Raw genomic sequence first — 17,831 nt, forward strand, 5'->3', positions numbered from 1 at the left:
AACATAAACACAATCGGTTATGTCTAAAGTGAAGGTAAAATCGGTGCGTGTCTATATTAGATGCGTGAAAGTCTTAAATTGACAGCAGGGCAGCCTAGTGAACACGCTGCCGCTTGTCCTTAAAGGGACAGTTCACTCTAAAATGATGTCATTATTTACTCACTCTAATGTTGTTCCAAACCTGTATTAATTTCTTCTGTTGAACACAGACAGCTGATGGTAGCGATTGACATTCATATTATTATTTCCTACAATGGGGACCAGCAACTGTTTGGTTTCCAATATTCTTCAAAATATGTTATGTCCAACAGAAGAAATAACTTTATTCAGGTTTAAAACAACTTGAGCACGAGTAATCAATGACAGAATTTTCATTTTTGAGTGAACTATTCCTTTAGTGGTTAATAAAATAACAAAAGACAAAGACAAAATCACTCACGTCTCTTGACTGAAAAACTAATACAGTAGCTTTAAGAATCAATGTATATTTTATAGGGAAGTCTATGTAGTGTTTTATTTTTACATTTATTAATTCAATTTCATACTTAAATGCTGCTGTACAGCTCTGAGCTGCCAGTGTAAATCTTTATAAATATATATTTATTTTATATTATACAGTACACTAGGAATGTGTACAAGGTTTTTTTAAAAGTAAAGTTTTAAGTTTAAGTAAGGTTTTTTAAGTAAAATAAAGAAAGAGTATTGCAATAAAAAAATAGTATTTTTTCCTCCTGAAGCTCTTGCTGTTCGGCTAAGAATAGAATAGCAAAAATCTGATGCGACTAGCCATCCGAACCGAACCGAAAACCGTGGTTAAAAAAAACAGAGGTATGTATTGAACTGTGGACTTGCTGTATTGTTGCATCCCTACTTTGTTCCTGCATGAACTGCCTACCTCTTAGCACTTCAATAAAAAAAAAGACTTTGTGGAATTTGGCATATTTGTTTTTGCAGTAGTTTTTGGGGGGTTATTTTTCCTTTAAAGATAGAGATATATATCGTATATCGAGATATAGCAAAATATATCGAGATATATTTTTTGTTCCATATCGCCCAGCCCTAGTCTGGAGTCCTGCCCTGGTTCAGTAATGAACTCTTGTAATAAAGTAACAGTTGCTGGGACAGATTTTAAGTATCACCTCGGGCCAGTTGTTCAAAACATTTAATCTGGATCAAAATTATCTGGATTTGGAAATCCCATGTTTTGCTATCCAGGTTCAGGTAATCCATTCAGGGGTTCAAATGCTTTAGCGTTCACCCGAGAAACCTTGCGTTCGCTCGCAAAGAACTTTTGCCTGGTTTATCTCTTATAATTGATAAGAAGTAAAAAAGTCTTAAGTGATAACAAAAAAAACACTTTAAATTTAATATCATATTTTTGTTTGATATTTGTTTGATTTGATTTTTTTACTTTGATTGTAGGCTACCGACAGGCTTAATAGGTAGCCTAATGTCTACTTCTAATTTATTCCTTTAACAATTAGCCTAACTAATCAAGAGCAAAATAAAATGTGTTTGTGTATTATATGATACAAATGTTGTATTTGTTTACCAGTTTTAAAGTTTTACCACATTTTCTTCCTGGAATCCACCTTGAAATCCTACCCTCTGTTGAGATCAGGGTAATCCTGTTTTTTTTTTTTTTGGATCAAAGTTATCCAAATCCTACTGACAAGTTTTGAACAACACAAACTGAAGGTTTGTTCCAGATTAAAACTAGGATTGGATTCCGTGATCTAATCTGATTTCAGATTCCTTCTTTCCCTTTTGAACAACCCATTTTCAAGATTTGATCCAATCCGATAACCAAAATCCGATCAGTTTACATTTGAACAACTGGCCCCTCAAGATGCAAACTAATCCTGTTTAGATAAAATAAGCCTGCTCCCGAGCAGGTTTAAGCTTACGGACCTATTGCTATGACAGCAAGTCCAGGATGAGCATCGAAGAACTAAACAATCCAAGATCATGCCAAATCGTCAACAATCAAATCCACCTAACGGAGTTAGCGACGTACGAAGAACGGACCCCAGTTCTGCTGTAAGTGTTTTTGATGTTTTCCTGCAGGCTTACACCGCTTATCTTTCTGGAATGGTTCAGTTTGAACTGCAGGAATGGAAATCTGCAATGGAGGCCTTTAACAAGTGCAAGTTAGTGCTTCCTTTCATTCTCATCATTTATTGTTTGCTATGAATTTGTTGCACTCTGCAGACATGTGAACACCATTTGTGTATCATTATTGTATGACCATGTCTACTTATAGGCGAGGTTGTAATTGAAATTTTTCCCCTTCACTTTTTGTCATGAGGTATTGTCTGTCTTTGTGCTCATTTTTATAGCCACTGCAGTGTTTCCCACTGGATTTTTGTGTGACTGTGGTAGGTAGAACTCATACCGTAAAGGGTGGTCTGTGGGCATACTCCCTCGAAAGAGCATTTTGAAGTTAAATACACCAATCTGGTCCACTTTGAGAGCAAAAGAAAGACCTCCAATTTTTCAGTGAGTGTGACCAGACTGAACACTGTAAAAAAAAAAAATTGGTATTTGGGGTGTACGCGTGTAACGTTACCGAACGGTTTCCGGGTGCAATCTTTAACAGTTCACAGTCTGCTTGTTTTAAGCGCGGAACACACTTCAATCCGAGTTCCCACACGAACATATTAAGTATTCAGTCCATTTTATCACGAAATTCAAGCGGCCGTGCGACGTTCAAGCGCGTGAACGCGATCATCTGTGAAGGCGATCGATCATCTCTTACTAAAGAATAAACATGAATGACCATTTGAAGGTATGCTGAGGATACATTACAGCTTACTGTCATGTATATATGTGGTGTTATCGCTAAATCAGTGTTTCAATGGCGGAAAGACGTCAATATAACTGCTTGTAAACTAAATGTCATGTAGCGTTAGCATCACATTTACCTCAGGCAGTCCTTCAGTGTCCAAAATTTTATTCACTAGAGAAATCAACTCTTTCACTAAATATATGCACTATATTAGCCTATATATTCATTATATTCTACTTAACCTGTTTGTGATGTCTTGATTATTTCATGCATGTTAAATAAACCTGTCATGAAAATGACAGACACTGTATAAATTATTTCAACAACGAATTGGAGAAAAAAACTATTTTATAACAAGCAGCCATTATCGGGGCCAAGCGAAAAGAAGACAATACATGCCAAAATGGCTGGCAGTGTCAGATCAACTGCAGCAATGAGCAGTTAAAGATTTTGATTTTTTGAAGGTGATTTCGGCAAACTAGCTGTAAAATGATAAATACAGTCAATAATAATGATTTAATGATTTATCACTTTCAACCAATAGGTGGCACGGTTACGAAATTGATGTGGTGTGGTCTGAATAAGGGAACAATGACACATGCAAAGTAAGGCTGAGCAATTTTATCGATTCTGCGATATAAATCAATATTTTTTTTTTCCAAGAAAGTATCGATTTTTAAGCCACGAGTATCGATACATAAGTCCCATTCAAATCCCTGTGTTTACCCCCATTCACGTTGCAGGAAGAGCGATTTGGTCAGCCAACCGCTAGTGTCGCTGTAGAGCAAGTTACCCGTACTACTAACTTTACACAAACGCCGACGTCTACTTCTTCTTGTTTACGGAGTCAGAGCGAGGAGATTCAAGAAAATGGCGGCGAATATAAATCCAGCACCTTCATGCTTAAAAGCGGATCTGTGGGAGCATTTTGGGTTTAAAAAGAAGAAGGAAAGCGACGACTAAAGCCGCGTTTCCACCGAAATTACCCGGAACTATTTGTACCAGGAACTTTTTTCCCAGGAACTTTTTCTCCCCCAGACCTGCTACAATCTGCGTTTCCACCGCGGTCTAAAGTACCGGGGAGATTAGGCAAATTAGTCCGGTGACGTGGGAATGCGCGCGACTGCTTCTCCCAGTCACCGACGGACAGTAATCACTTTTGCGCGATACTGTCTGCAACAATAACAAGTGTAGGTGATGCAAGCAGCGCTGCTTTTGCTGATTATGTACACACATTACCAACACTGCTTATTTAAACGTGCACTTTCACCTGGTTTGACCATTTTAATGCAAAATGGGATGATGGGCAATCCAAAATCTGAATGTGTTGTAATAGCTCAATTCCAAAACAAAATATTTTCTATAAAAGGATAATGAGGTTTCAGTCATTCATGACAGATGTGTGAAAAGTTAATTGAATGAAAACAATAGACTGAATTAAGCGGTTGAAAGATTAGGTACTAGACTGCAAGTATTTTATTTTTTATCACAATAACATCTCTTAACATTCACAACAAAAAAAAAATCACATGACTAGTATTACAATATGCTTCATTAAATGCATAATATTAGAGACTTCTTCCTCAAATTTGAAATGAAGCAGGACCACACTTATGGCTTCACTTAAGTTGTGGTTATAAGTTATTATACTACATTCACATAGTTATACATTTAAAAATATAATATTTGGGTTTTCTAGATATGTTTATGTGCATTATTCAGAAAGACTTGCGAGCAGCAGCCCTTTTATTTGCTTCCTACACTATATGAATACAATTAGAATGTGGTTATATAGTTAGAATGTGGAAATTAAAGACACAGTGACATTTTACTTTATTTTAGACAGATTAGTTCTTACAAAATTAAAATAAAAGTGTGCAAAGACAAATAAATTACTAGAACAATAAAATGAAAATATAAAATGTGAAAACAACAATATAAAAAAAGTGTATTTTTCAGTAACCTGTCCAAGAGCTGTGCCAACACGTACAATATATAAAGTACAAATGTGGTAGTGCAAATGCTTCATTCAAGCGGCTGGTCATTGTGGCTACTTCTTGAACGACTGGACAAACTGTCCAAGAACAGACAGAAACCCGGTCTGAAAGTCCCTCTGCTGCCGTCTGCTTTCTTCCGCTTCTGACTGGTGGAATGCCAGCTCTTGCCTCCTCATCTCTCCTCGGCCTGGCTCTCCAGTAACAGCTGCATATATTGGTCAGTTCTTGTCCATGCTGCAGGGTTAGCATCCTCCATGTCCCTCAGTGCATCAAGAAAGTCACAGTCCCTTTTCCTTTTCTCTAAGTAGAAAAATTGCACAGAAACACATGGAAATTAATACACAAGGCAACCATGAAACAATAGAAACCATCAATTAATTATTTAAAGTGTTTTCACTACAAATAATGAACAATTGTTTGCCCAGCTTGAACAATGCCCAGTGTGCAATTTTTTATCATGGGCAATTTAAGTTTACAATTAAAAACAACAAAACCATTAAGGATTACACATCAGTTTTTAAATATATACACATTTTTGTCAGCTTTATAACGTACTGGTGACCGCGGGGGAAAACATGCTGGTCTTCGTTGCCTGCGATTCATCAGGGCCACTCGTTACGTCTGGAAAAGCACGTTGAAAAAAGTTACTGCAACGTGTTTAAACACTGCAACGAGTTTAATAGATGATACCAAGATGATATATTTAACTTACCTTCAACCCACTCGGATTCCTGGATGGTTTCCAACAACGCACTAGCCGAGTCTTTCTTTACCGCTGCGCCAGAAAAGGACGGTCTGTGTCCCAGCAACGCGTCCAGGCGGTCATACCACTTGTTGATACGCCGGTCGGAACCGCTCCGGTTGTTATGATCCTTTAATTTCTTGTAATCTTGTCTAATTTCTTCAACTTCTCTCTGCACTGTTTTCCAGTGTGACTGGAACCGAGTCGATATCTTCAGTTATACCTTTTCATTGCGGGTCGCCGTTTCCAGTTCCCGCTGGATGTCCTCCTCCGCATATATGCTCAATAAAGCCTGAACCTCGTCGTCGGTCCATCGGTCGATTTTTTTTTTTTTTTTTTTTTTTTTTTTTTTTTTTTTTTTTTTTTTTTTTTTTTTTTTTTTTTGTTGAACTCCATTGTTGCAAAAAAAATATTTACTGAACGCAAAACCCACGAAACCCACCTCGCAAAAGACTTGTAAATATGGCGGTGGAAAAAAAAATAGCTGCGAGAGCTCAACCAATCAGCATGTTCAGCGCCCAAGTCCCACCCCCGAAAGTTCGGGAACTTTTGAAAAGTCCCACCTCGCAAGCAGGGCCGTTTGGAGGGGGAAATATTTACCCGGAACTTCATTTAGACCCTGGTTCCTGCGGTCGAAACACACCGAGTTCCCCCCCAAAGTTCCTGGTTCCGGGGTAAAGTTCCTGCGGTGGAAACGCGGCTTAATGCTGCCTTCACGTGCTCTCAGAATTATCGTAAATACGAGTTTCCTAGGAAAAAATTCCACATGAACGCCCTCACGTTTTGAAACTTGAATGCAATGAGCTCGTAATCACGACTTCAGAAGTCGGAGTGACCAAATTTCCGATAGCAAAATAAAAGTTCGGTTTAACGTGAAGAAATTGACTACAGATTGTAGCCTACAGTAAATTTAGCTACGTCTCTATGTAATATGTCTCTACTAATAATAATAATTATGAAATAAATAATACTTATTATATAATTATTAATGGTTGCTTATTTTTCACTTGATCTTTCATTTATAAACAGTTAACTTTTAAACAGCATACAGCCTTTACATGTTTATGTATTATTTACTTATGATTATCATATATAATAAAACATTGATTTTTTTTTTTTTAATAGTGGTATTGTACCGACTACTGGAACTACTACTATACACTTTCAGGTGTAAAACAGTTTGGATAGTTGTTAATATGAGAATTATGATGCATTATTTAAGAGTTTTAAGTATTATATAACATGAGTAGCTCTCTGTGACTTTAATTTTTAAAAAGTAGCTCTCAAAGGAAAAAAGGTTGGAGACCCTTGACTTAGACAAAAGCATTGTGGTTTGCAAGCTGTGTGACACAAACGTGAAATACTTTGGAAATACCATCAAGTGTCAGTGTCAAGCTAAAAAAGCTGTCAAAGAAACTGTTCAGAACAGGCCACTTGCTGCAATTTTTAAAACTCCATTGTTAATTGCAATACTGCACTTTATTTACTTTTCAAAGGCTTGTAAGCTACAGTTTGCACTGTTTCAATAAATGGAACTAATTTCTCAACACATCTTTGATTCATTTTGTCCAGCATTTGCAAGCTGTAGACTCTGTCCAGTCAGAGACATATATTGTGTAATTGATGATTTTAGTTTTCAGTTCAGTTAATTCAATCCAAGTAAATGAAACACTCACAAGATGTCACCAAAATCACTCTGTCCCCTTTAAATCTTTCAGAAAATGATGTAAGTGTATCGAATCGTATCGTTGGCTGAATATTGTGATGTATATCGTATCGTGAGCTGAATATCGTGTATCGTATCGTGAGATTAGTGTATCGCTACAGCCCTAATGCAAAGATTGGTGTCAATATATAAAAGCAGGGTGTCAATATAGTGTCAATATGTCGTTGAAGAGATATAGCCTCTAGGCCTTTTCATTATAAGTATGGACCACATGGCGGTGCTGTTTTGAAACCTTTTAAGTACCTTAAAGGCATGGTGCTGATGGCACATACCAAGTTTTGTAATGATACAACAATTCATTTGTAATGCATAGCATTTTATATCAGAATACTGCATTGTAGTCAATGGGAATTTCATGTTTTGTTCTATTATAGCGCCACCAAGTGGCACAATCCTACCATTTTTTTTGTGTCCTCGGAGTGAGCCCATACATGTCTGTCCATTTTGGTGAAAATATCTCGTTTCGTTTTGGAGTTATAGACATTTATATAAAAAAACACATGAAAAATTACTGACACCTGACTTTGATTGGATTTTACACCCCCTTACTATCAATATTTTGAAATTTGGGCATTAGTGTATGGCTATCGACCTATGTTTCCGAACTTCTGATGCTGGTTGCGTCTCGATCTAACTAGCGGTTTCGAAGATATCAGCTAACGTTTTTTTCAAGCGCTAAATTGCAACGCTGCACAAACCATAGACCGAGACCTGGCAAATCTAGTATTGTTGGACTCGGCAAGGACTCAGGAGATAAAAAAAGTGACTCCCATGAAAATAAATCAATCTCACCCAAAGTTATAAGCATTTGAAAAAAAAGATTATCCACTAGGTGGCGCTGTTTCGAAACTTCTCAGGCTCCTTCAGGGCATCGTGCTGATGACCCATACCGAGTTTTGTAACAATCCGTTCATGCGTTGATAAAATACACCATTTTAGCACATAATTCAAAATGGCCGACAGCCAAAATGGCTGATATGGTAAAATTGGATATCAGACGACTCGGCATGACGTCCTGAATCTAACAAGACAACTTTTATGATTTTTGGACAAACAGTTCAGAAGTTATAAGCAAAAATAGCCATTTTTCGTATCTCCGGACCAGTAGGTGGCCAGTAGGTGCGCCGAAACGCTGCCTGTTGCCTCAGGTCATGCTTGTGATGACATGTACCAAGTTTGGTTTGAATACGATAAAGTGTTGCAGAGATATTGCCTTAAGTGTGTTTTTGCAAGCGTTACGTAAAATTTGTTTGCGTGTTTATCGAAAACGATTTGACGAATCAACTTGAATTCCATGTTTTTTTTGTCAGCATGGTCTGAAGATGATCTGGTTAAATTTTCGTACAAATCGGATGAACCGTCTAGGACGAGTTCGCAAAAGTAGGTTTTTCGTAAAATTCTAAATGGCGGGAAAATTTTCATGACGGAATCGAATCGTATTGAGCTAAGGAATCAGAGGAAAAAAAGAATTGTTTCTAGCCCTTATAGTTTAAAAGTTATTAGCATAAACATGAGTCAAATTTTGGACAGGTGGTGGCGCTAGAGGGATTGAGTTAGATACTCCAATTTGCTATGGTGACACTTCAGACTGTCCTCTATGAGTGTGCCAAATTTCATAACTTTCCCGCAAACGGTTCTATTGGCTGCCATAGACTCCCGTGGCGGAAGAAGAAGAATAATAATAATAGGAACGCTAACGGTTTCAATAGGTGCCGTCGTGGCGTCGTGAACGCGGATTCAAACAAAACCGGAAAAGACTATGTTTAATAAAGTCTTAGTTTTTGTTATTTTTGGACCAAAATGTATTGTCGACGCTTCAAAAGAGTCTAACTAACCAAATGATGTCACATATGGACCACTTTGATGATGTTTTCATTACCTTTCTGGACGTGGACAGCAAAGTGTGCATACACTTACATTCAAAGGACAGAAAGCCCTCGGACCAAATCTAAAATATCTTAAACTGTGTTCCGAGGATGAACGGAGGTCCTTACGGGTGTGGAACAACATTGGGGTGAGTCATTAATGGAAGAAATTTCATTTTTGGTTGAACTAACCCTTTAAGATGTGGTGCATTCAATCACCAACAAATATTTTCAAAAATGAAAAGAAAAAAATATCACAGGTTTTAGTGCAACAAGAGCAACAAAATGAGCATCTAAAGTCAAGTCAACTTTATTTATATAGCGCTTTTTACAATGCCCATTGTTTCAAAGCAGCTTCACCGTTTTAAACAGGAAAATAATGCAACAGAATTTGATTCGGCTGTACAGCCGCTCCGGAGAAAACGGTGATGTCATCTAGCTCATTTCAATGATCATATAGTGACAATGTGGGCAGATCAGTAATTTAGTTTACTAATTAGATTTATTTGGAAATTTAGTTGAAAAATGTAGTGTCCCCAACTGAGCAAGCCAAAGGCGACAGTGGCAAGGAACCAAAACTCCATCATAATTATTTTTTTTCCGTCAGAAAGAAACCAGAGGTTGCGAAGCAAGTTTGGTTGCATGAACAAAAGCACTCACTCTCTGGTAACCAAGCAACGTAGGGAGTGACAGGCTAACAGCCAATAATGTAACTCTATCAAGTCTGGTTGTGCCATATCGTTGTCTCGTGTTGGATTCATTCTGCAGTAACAGAACCGGCGTGGAGTGACCAGTGGAAAATGAGTGCCGCAGCGAGCGAGGAAATTGTTAATAAAACAGAAAAACAAGTCAGATCACCAGTATGGCAGTTTTTTGGCTTGTATGAGTCTGACTGTAGTCAGACCAATGTCGTCTGCAAGACTGTCGTCCCCACCAAGATAATACCACAAACTTGCTTTTACCAGCCTTGTTATTCTCTGGCTCCGCAGTGCGAGCCTCCGCTGACAGCGCCAGCGCCTCGTTCGTTTGGGGACGTGTTTATACTCAACGCTCTCGCCGTTGTGCTATTCTTGACTTTGGTTGAATCCGAAATCGCCCCTAAACCCTCAATCCCTATTCGCTACTTTAGTCCACTAATATAGTTCACTTGAAGGAGTGAATGAAAACGAGTGAGCGAATTCGGACAGCCGCTGTGTGTACATCGGCTGTACACTCGTTATTGCGGTGCAAAGTGGGATAGAATGAGTGCACTCAATAACGTCCACTATGGTTTTGGACACCACTACAAATGGCTGTCCCCTCAAATAGTGCATATATAAAAATAGGGTATAGGGGGCGATTTCAGATTCAGCCTTTGAAACTACATGGAGAGGTAATGTTACTCTGCATCAGTGCCTTATGACAAAGCATCTAAACGATAACAGTTACAAAGAAATAATGGAGGCACTGCACCTTCATATTAAGAGATAATTGAAATTTGAAATTTTAGACTTGTTTATATTTTAATTATTTGAGTGTTTTCCATGGTTGTTGACATTTCTGCCTTTATAACTGAAGGGATTATAATCAGAGGAGGGTTAAGTTTAAAATAAAAATGTTTAAATGTAAAATATTTTTCTCCTGGTCCTTATTCAGGTCATAAAACATATCAATAATTATCGATATCGACCTATATATATTGTGATACAGTTTTCAGTCATATCGCCCAGCCCTACATGGGTCATATTAGATGGGAATATTTGAAAGATCTGAGTCATCACGCCGGAGATGGGTTGACTGAGGATGCCGTGTCGATGAGGCAATTTCAGGGTGAGTCTAATTGACACGGTCTCTGCAGACACTTCAGGGTCATGCGTTGGTCATGTTTGGGTCATCAAATATCTTGTCGCACTGATTGTAACCATAATATATGGTTTTCAAGGTAAACATATACTGACATATGGTCCTTTAAATCATAACTTATAGGTTATGAAAATAAATAGGTTTTGACTATTTTATGTTTATGTGAAAAATATTTGAAAAGGCACACTGAACACAACATACCATGGGCACCTGACACACAGGGTGCTGGTGTTTCAAGCTTTCTCTCTCACAAAATCTTGTCTTTTCTTTCATTTTTAAACCTTTTTACAAGAAATCCTGCAGGTCATAAAGAACTTTGTTTTTCCACCTCCAAGGACTGGTGCTCTCCTTTTTTACCTTAATGTGTCGTTTTCCTTGCTTTACCTGAGGAAAAAAGCCATGGGTTGACTTTGAAACGGAGTAGACTTTAAATTATATGCATCTGAGGTGAAATTACAAAATTTTCGCGTCAATACATGTTTATTTAAATGCGAATTATGCGCTGTCACTTTAATTCAACGCGTCCAGCACAGCAAAAAAAATAGACTGTGCAAAAACGATCGCCGCACTTCTGCAGACGCACCATTCCTGGAACCGATTGATGGACAGCATGCATGCAGTGTCAAAGCTGTAATCCGTTAACATGGGTACGGGAAAAAATACGCACCGCATACCTATACACTGCAAACGGAGTAGACTTTGTGTGAAACGGATGTGCTTTCATATATGCTACGTTTGCAGCGTGCAACTGATCCGCGGTTGTTTACCACAAACACAGCATTTATTCATTATTTTTTTTTACTTCAAATCCAAAAGTTGTTACTGAACATGGCTTGATGTCATGTTTTAACGTAGTACATTTAAACAACGTTTTATTCAATTCATTACTTTATATATATATATATATATATATATATATATATATATATATATAGCTTAGTACTTTAGATTTAGCTCACACAAGTGGCAAAACATTTAAACAGGTTATAGCCTATAAACATTTTAAATTAGAAACTTACAATAGGCTATACAAAAACAGCCAGCTCTCGTCTTTTCTTTCGTTTTTAAACTTAAAAGCAGGTCATAAAGACCTTTGTTTTTCCACCTCCAAGAACGTACGAGTGCTATCCATTATTTTAATTTTTTTACGTAAATGCCAGGTAAGTGTCGTTTCCTTGCTTTACCCGAGAGAAGAAAATCCATGTGTTGACTTTGAAACAGAGTATATTTTAAATGATATCCATCTGTGGTAAAATTACTAAATTTCCGCGTCAATACATGTTAATTTTAATGTGAACAATGTGCTGTCACTTTAATTCAGCAGTGTAGCACAGCAAAAAATAGACTCTGTACGGAAACGATCGCCGGACTGCTGCAGACGAACCGCACCTGGAACGGATTGACGGACAGCATCCGCGTGCAGTGTGAAAGCTGTAATCCGTTAACATGGGTACGGCCTGTTCACACCGGGACGATTTTCGCTCGCGTTTATTGCCGACGTTTAATGCCTCGTGACTAAACAATGGGCGCCAATGTGAGTGTGCACCGACGCGTAAAACGGCAGGTGTAAAAGCGTCATTTAAAAAAAAAGCCGTTTTGGCGCTAATGAAGCAGTTAAAGCCAGAGGCGTTGAAAAACAGAGTTACGACGTGCTCTCATCTCCCGGCGGCGCGCACAGTCACGTGGTTCACGGAGCGCTCAATAGTTCCAAAACAAACCTGTGTTATCCATTTGAATGGATAGACGATAGTTTCACTATACAGGTATTTACATTTTTTGGTAAACAGTACAGCATAGTGTGCATTGATTATTACGTCAACTATTTACAGTATAATTTTATTATGGAGAGTGATGGAGATGCAACATTGTTAACATTAATGTTAATATTTTTCTTGTATTTAGCCCTTGGGTATTCCTTACTAATTGCTCACACTTGTGGTCAAATGTGACCGTACACCTTAACTATTTTTCAATTAAATAAATGTTCTATAGTTTAGTTTAATAATATTTATTGCATATTTTGAGATCTTTTGGTACTAAATAGGCCTACTATTTGTGCAATAATTATGGTCCATTAATGACCATTTAATGAATTAAAAATTTTCTTCTAATATTTTTCCTATTTATATTACAATTAGTGTAATTAAGGTTAAAATAGAGAATTCCAATGCAAAGAGGCAAATTAGTCATTTTGTGGCTGGAAAAATAATACATTTAATTTGAAATGCCATGGTTTACCCACTATAGGTGCCTGTATGGCTCTTTAATAAATATACATGTATCTAGTTGCTCAAAAAAGTATTGCAGATCATAACTGCTGACTTATTTTTAGGTGTTGCATTTGAATACATATTTAGTCACAATCAAACACTAGTTTTCTTTAAATGTGAAATTTTAAAACGTTAATAACTTGCATCCTTATATTTTTTTAATGATACTTATATAAGCACACACACACAAGTGAATATTAATGAATGTGAGCAAATATAATTTAACCCAAGAAAAGTTTAAAATAGTGCTAAAAAGGCAAACTTATTTTTCCTTATATGTACAGTAGGCTATATACATATGAATTGATACTGAATCAAGATCGAAATCGATATTTGTGCCAATCAACCCCCGCCCCCACCACCACAAATTGGTTTCTAATCTGTGGGAAACATGGTTGTCGTAATCATTATTACTAGGGATGCACCGAAATGAAAATTCTTGGCCGAAAACCGAAACAAACACAGAAAGAAATTATGCCAATTATTAGTACCATTGCATTTATGGCTATGACTGTGTACTAACTTTACTAAAATCAAGGCATTGCAATTGCATAAATTAATTTTAAAGTTTCAAAGAATAAATCAATTACAAATTATGCCAGTATTTATTTAGCACATTGCAACAATGCACAGTATAAAATAAAATTCAAACTAAAATGTTTAACTTGACCCCACTCATTTGTACATTAAATAATAATGTACAGGCCTACAGAAAGGTTTTAAAATTAAATGTTCTCTCATAAAAACAAAGTGCATTTAGGTCTAGTGCATTTTAAATTTTTCTCTGTAGGGCTACTACAAGAAAGTGCATTCAGAACGAGTGCAACTGCTTAAAGATACAACTATTTTCTCTGTAGGCCTTCAACATAATAGTGTATCAAAACAAAGACTGCCATAGCCCATATGCTAACTGTAGAATAGGGGTGTAGCGGTACACAAAACTGACGGTTCGGTACAGCAGTTTTACAAAATGGCTTTTTATTTATTTTTATTGGTTTACTGAAAAAAAAAGTATTTGTCCTTAAATGAATTAAATTATAACAAAGTTCATTGAAGATATTGCTGTAAACTATATAGGGAGCCCTTACTTGAACATTAATATTAAAGGTTAACAACAGAGCCCAAACTATTAGCCTAAATTCAGTTGCAATTTATTTTTAGGTCTAATAATCAACACTCAAATAACATAGTACGCAAACATGTAAACTTCACATAAGGCAGTTTTTGCAATAACTTAATCTAATTATAAAAGTTTTTTTATTCAATTTGTTGTTGTAATAAATATAATCATTTATACACAGTGTCTGTCATTTTCATGACAGGTTTATGTAAACATACATTAAATAATCAAGATATCATTAACAGGTTAAGTAGAATATAATGAATATAACGGCTAATATAGGTCATATATTTAGTGAAAGAGTTGATTTACTCTAGTGAATAAAATTCTGTGGACACTGAATGACTGCCTGAGGTAAATGTGATGCTAAAGTTAGTTTACAGCAGTTATATTGACGTCTTTTCACCGTTGAAACACTGAGCGATTACACCACATATGATATGTGACAGTAGCCTACGTTGTAATGTATCCTCAACACACCTTAGATGTTCATTCATGTTTATTCTTAATATGATTGATCGTGTTCACCGCCCGTTTCAACTGTGATGTGATCAGTGATACCACATTAAAGAGCGTCAAAACGGCATTTATCGTTTGAATTTTGTGATACATGTTGATCGATGTTGGTGTGGGAACTCGGTTTGAAGTGTGTTCCGCGCTTAAAACATGCCCACTGTTAAAGATTGCATTCGGAAACCATTCGGTTTCAGTCCTCTTCTCATCGAGAACATGAGCTGTTGCACTGAACAGCTCTCACTAAAGAGTAGCTCTTTCACTAGCTCTTACTCTCAAGAGTTTCTTTCGCTGTCAGTGCTTGTGCATGGAGCAGACGTGGGTGTTTCTCAGATATACTGAAATACGTACACACCGCAGACATGTTGCTTCAGACAAGCACGTGCAGGTCGCGGTTTCTGTTTGCGTCATTAAAACAATTCGGCCGTGTTTCGGTGATAAAAGTCTTTCGGCCGAAAATGCACTTTTGGGCCATTTTCGGCCGAATTTTCGGTGCATCCCTAATTATTACAATATCAAGAGAATTAATTGATGATAATGACCTTGTAATAAGTTCCTGTTTTCCTGTGAGAGAAAATGGCTCTATCAAAGAGTCTAAAGAGGAAAGTCCACAGCGAAAATAGGGCATACAAAGAAGAATGGAAAAACAACTACGTTCGTACTACCTGGTTTTGTGAATGCAAAGCCGGTGTGTCTCATCTGCGACGAAGTTGTCGCTGTTTGTAAAGAATATAATATCAGATGGCACCACAAGACGAAGCATGGCACCTATTTTTTTTTGCTGGCTTTCTTGTCTATATTTTTGATAAAAAGGAAGCTGAATTTGTGTTGTTCACGTGTTGGTGCTGAGGCCCCCGCGTTATAAGAAAACGTTTCAATGTTTCACTGTTTTTTTTCATACCACACATTTCATAATGGCTATTTTAGAGGCGTGTCTAGCGATCCATTCCACAGACTCTTTTGAATGTCTTTCAGAACTTTTCAAATTAAAAGCTCTCAATTCATCCCAAAATAAACGCATTGCAGCAAAAACGTTCTTGTAATTTTTTTTTTGAAGGCAAAAACACTAAAGAGAAATTTATTGTTTTTGTTATAATCTGCCAGTTGCCGACCACTAAATAAACTGCAATAAACTGACAAAACCTATTGTTTTGATTTGTGATAAAATTGACAGAATTTGAATGCTGATTTAGTTTCATATCAAAAGTAACTAAGCTTTTTGAGATTACTGGAGGGCAGTAATCTCAATGTTTAGACCTTTTGTTCACAAATCTAGTTAATTAATGGGAAACATTGCAGTGGCTTAAAATAGCCGTTTACATATGTGCTTTTTCTTGTAAAAAATTATATTTGGTGTAGATTTATCCTGTATAATGTGAGAATTTTTTTTTCTTTGCACTGTTTGCAGGACCATCTATGAGAAACTGGCAAGTGCTTTTACTGAGGAACAAGCAGTGCTTTTTTATCAGAGAGTGGAAGAGATTTCACCTAACATCCGATACTGCGCATATAACATTGGTGAGAAACTGAGGCTGTTTCAGATAACCTTTAATGTAGTGTGTTTTATAGCTGTTTGTGAATGTAAAAGGTCTGTATGGTTTCGAAGATCAAAGTGCACAATAAATGGAGATATTGTCTTTCAAAAGAGAGAATGATTCTGAACTGCCTGAAATAAGTCATTTGTAATTCCAGTCTTACTTCCTCCACGAATCCATGTAAGTTTGTTACAAATTTGCATAATGCCAGCCTGGTCTTCATTACCTGCCCGCAAACAACATTGATTCTCCCTCAAACACTAGTTGGAACTGAGGCCTAGAAGAGTTTGGTATGTGTTGTCGACATGTCGAGACAACACTAATGCTGTTTTCTTTATTGCAAAAACATTCTGCACACATTCTGTGCTCCAAAAGCAAATTGACATTTTGTGCTCTTCCAAAGGATGAGGACTCGAATTGATAGTTAAACTGATGCCATTGTTACCAAGGAGGGGTTTAGAGAGATTGCTTCACACAAATGCTTCAGACACTGAGAAAAGTTTATTCTGCATTGTTTAATATTAGAAAATGTAAGTTGTTTTGGAGGTCCATGGTCAAAAAAACTAATTAGGAACATTCGAAATGGCATAATAGGGGCATTTTAAAGCTAAGTTGGGCCACTCATGTGCATGAATTGCAATAAACTTTGTTGCAGCTGTTGTCACCTTATAGTTAGAGACAATTGCCTTAGTCATGGAGGCTACGCAATGCTCCATATGTTAGCAGTATGGACTAAAAATACGCCTTACAGTTCAAAACAAACAATTGCCTGTATGTTTACTCCAGAGCATGTATATGGACATGCTGGACAAGCCTTCTTGGTTGTGTGAATTAAGCTTAAAAAGCACAATTTACGAACTGTTGTTGTCAGATTACATTCCTGATTTGAAATGTTATTGATGTCAAATGGCGTTCCTCAAAGTAGATTTGTACAGTAGATCAGGGGATCTATTTCCAGGCAAGAACTTGACAGAATGTGTACCCTTTTTTTCCCGTTTGCATAATTGTCTGCCAAATTTGAATGCAAGAAGATAATTTCTGTACCTGCATGCATGGAAATCGCTTCTCAGGAATATGGCCACTGAGTAAACTGACCTAAATTGGATGAACTTTGGAAATGCTCACACATTCATCCAAACATACTGAAACTTGCACACACTTTGTCCAAACCATAGCCGCTTTGCCCAGATACTGTGTTTGTTCTCTAGGTGACCAGAATGCAATTAATGACCTCATGCAGATGAGACTAAGTGCAGGAGGAGGGGGTGGCATGATGGCCGAAAAATTGGAGGTCGGTGTTCTTGTCTTCACAACCATGTTCTTGCTTTTTAGTCTGTGATAGTCTAGCTCTTACAATATATTGATCTCTATTTATCTAAAATACTATATTAAAACTTTTCTGGGAGAAAATGGCATGCCAAAGCTATTCGTTT

General features: G+C 37.0%; 1 protein-coding gene across 1 annotated transcript in view; it reads left to right on the forward strand.

Moving 5' to 3' along the window:
• The window catches only part of srp68 (signal recognition particle 68), an 87,952-nt gene that overhangs the window by 23,271 nt on the left and 46,850 nt on the right, over window positions 1-17,831 (forward strand). The window contains exons 5-7 of the mRNA XM_079840698.1: window positions 2,068-2,150; window positions 16,272-16,381; window positions 17,607-17,689. Of these exons, the coding sequence (XP_079696824.1) occupies window positions 2,068-2,150; window positions 16,272-16,381; window positions 17,607-17,689 (276 nt within the window). The remainder of the gene's footprint in view (window positions 1-2,067; window positions 2,151-16,271; window positions 16,382-17,606; window positions 17,690-17,831) is intronic.

The sequence above is a fragment of the Gobio gobio genome (assembly GCF_949357685.1).
Source record: "Gobio gobio genome assembly, chromosome: 17".
Lineage (NCBI taxonomy): Eukaryota > Metazoa > Chordata > Actinopteri > Cypriniformes > Gobionidae > Gobio > Gobio gobio.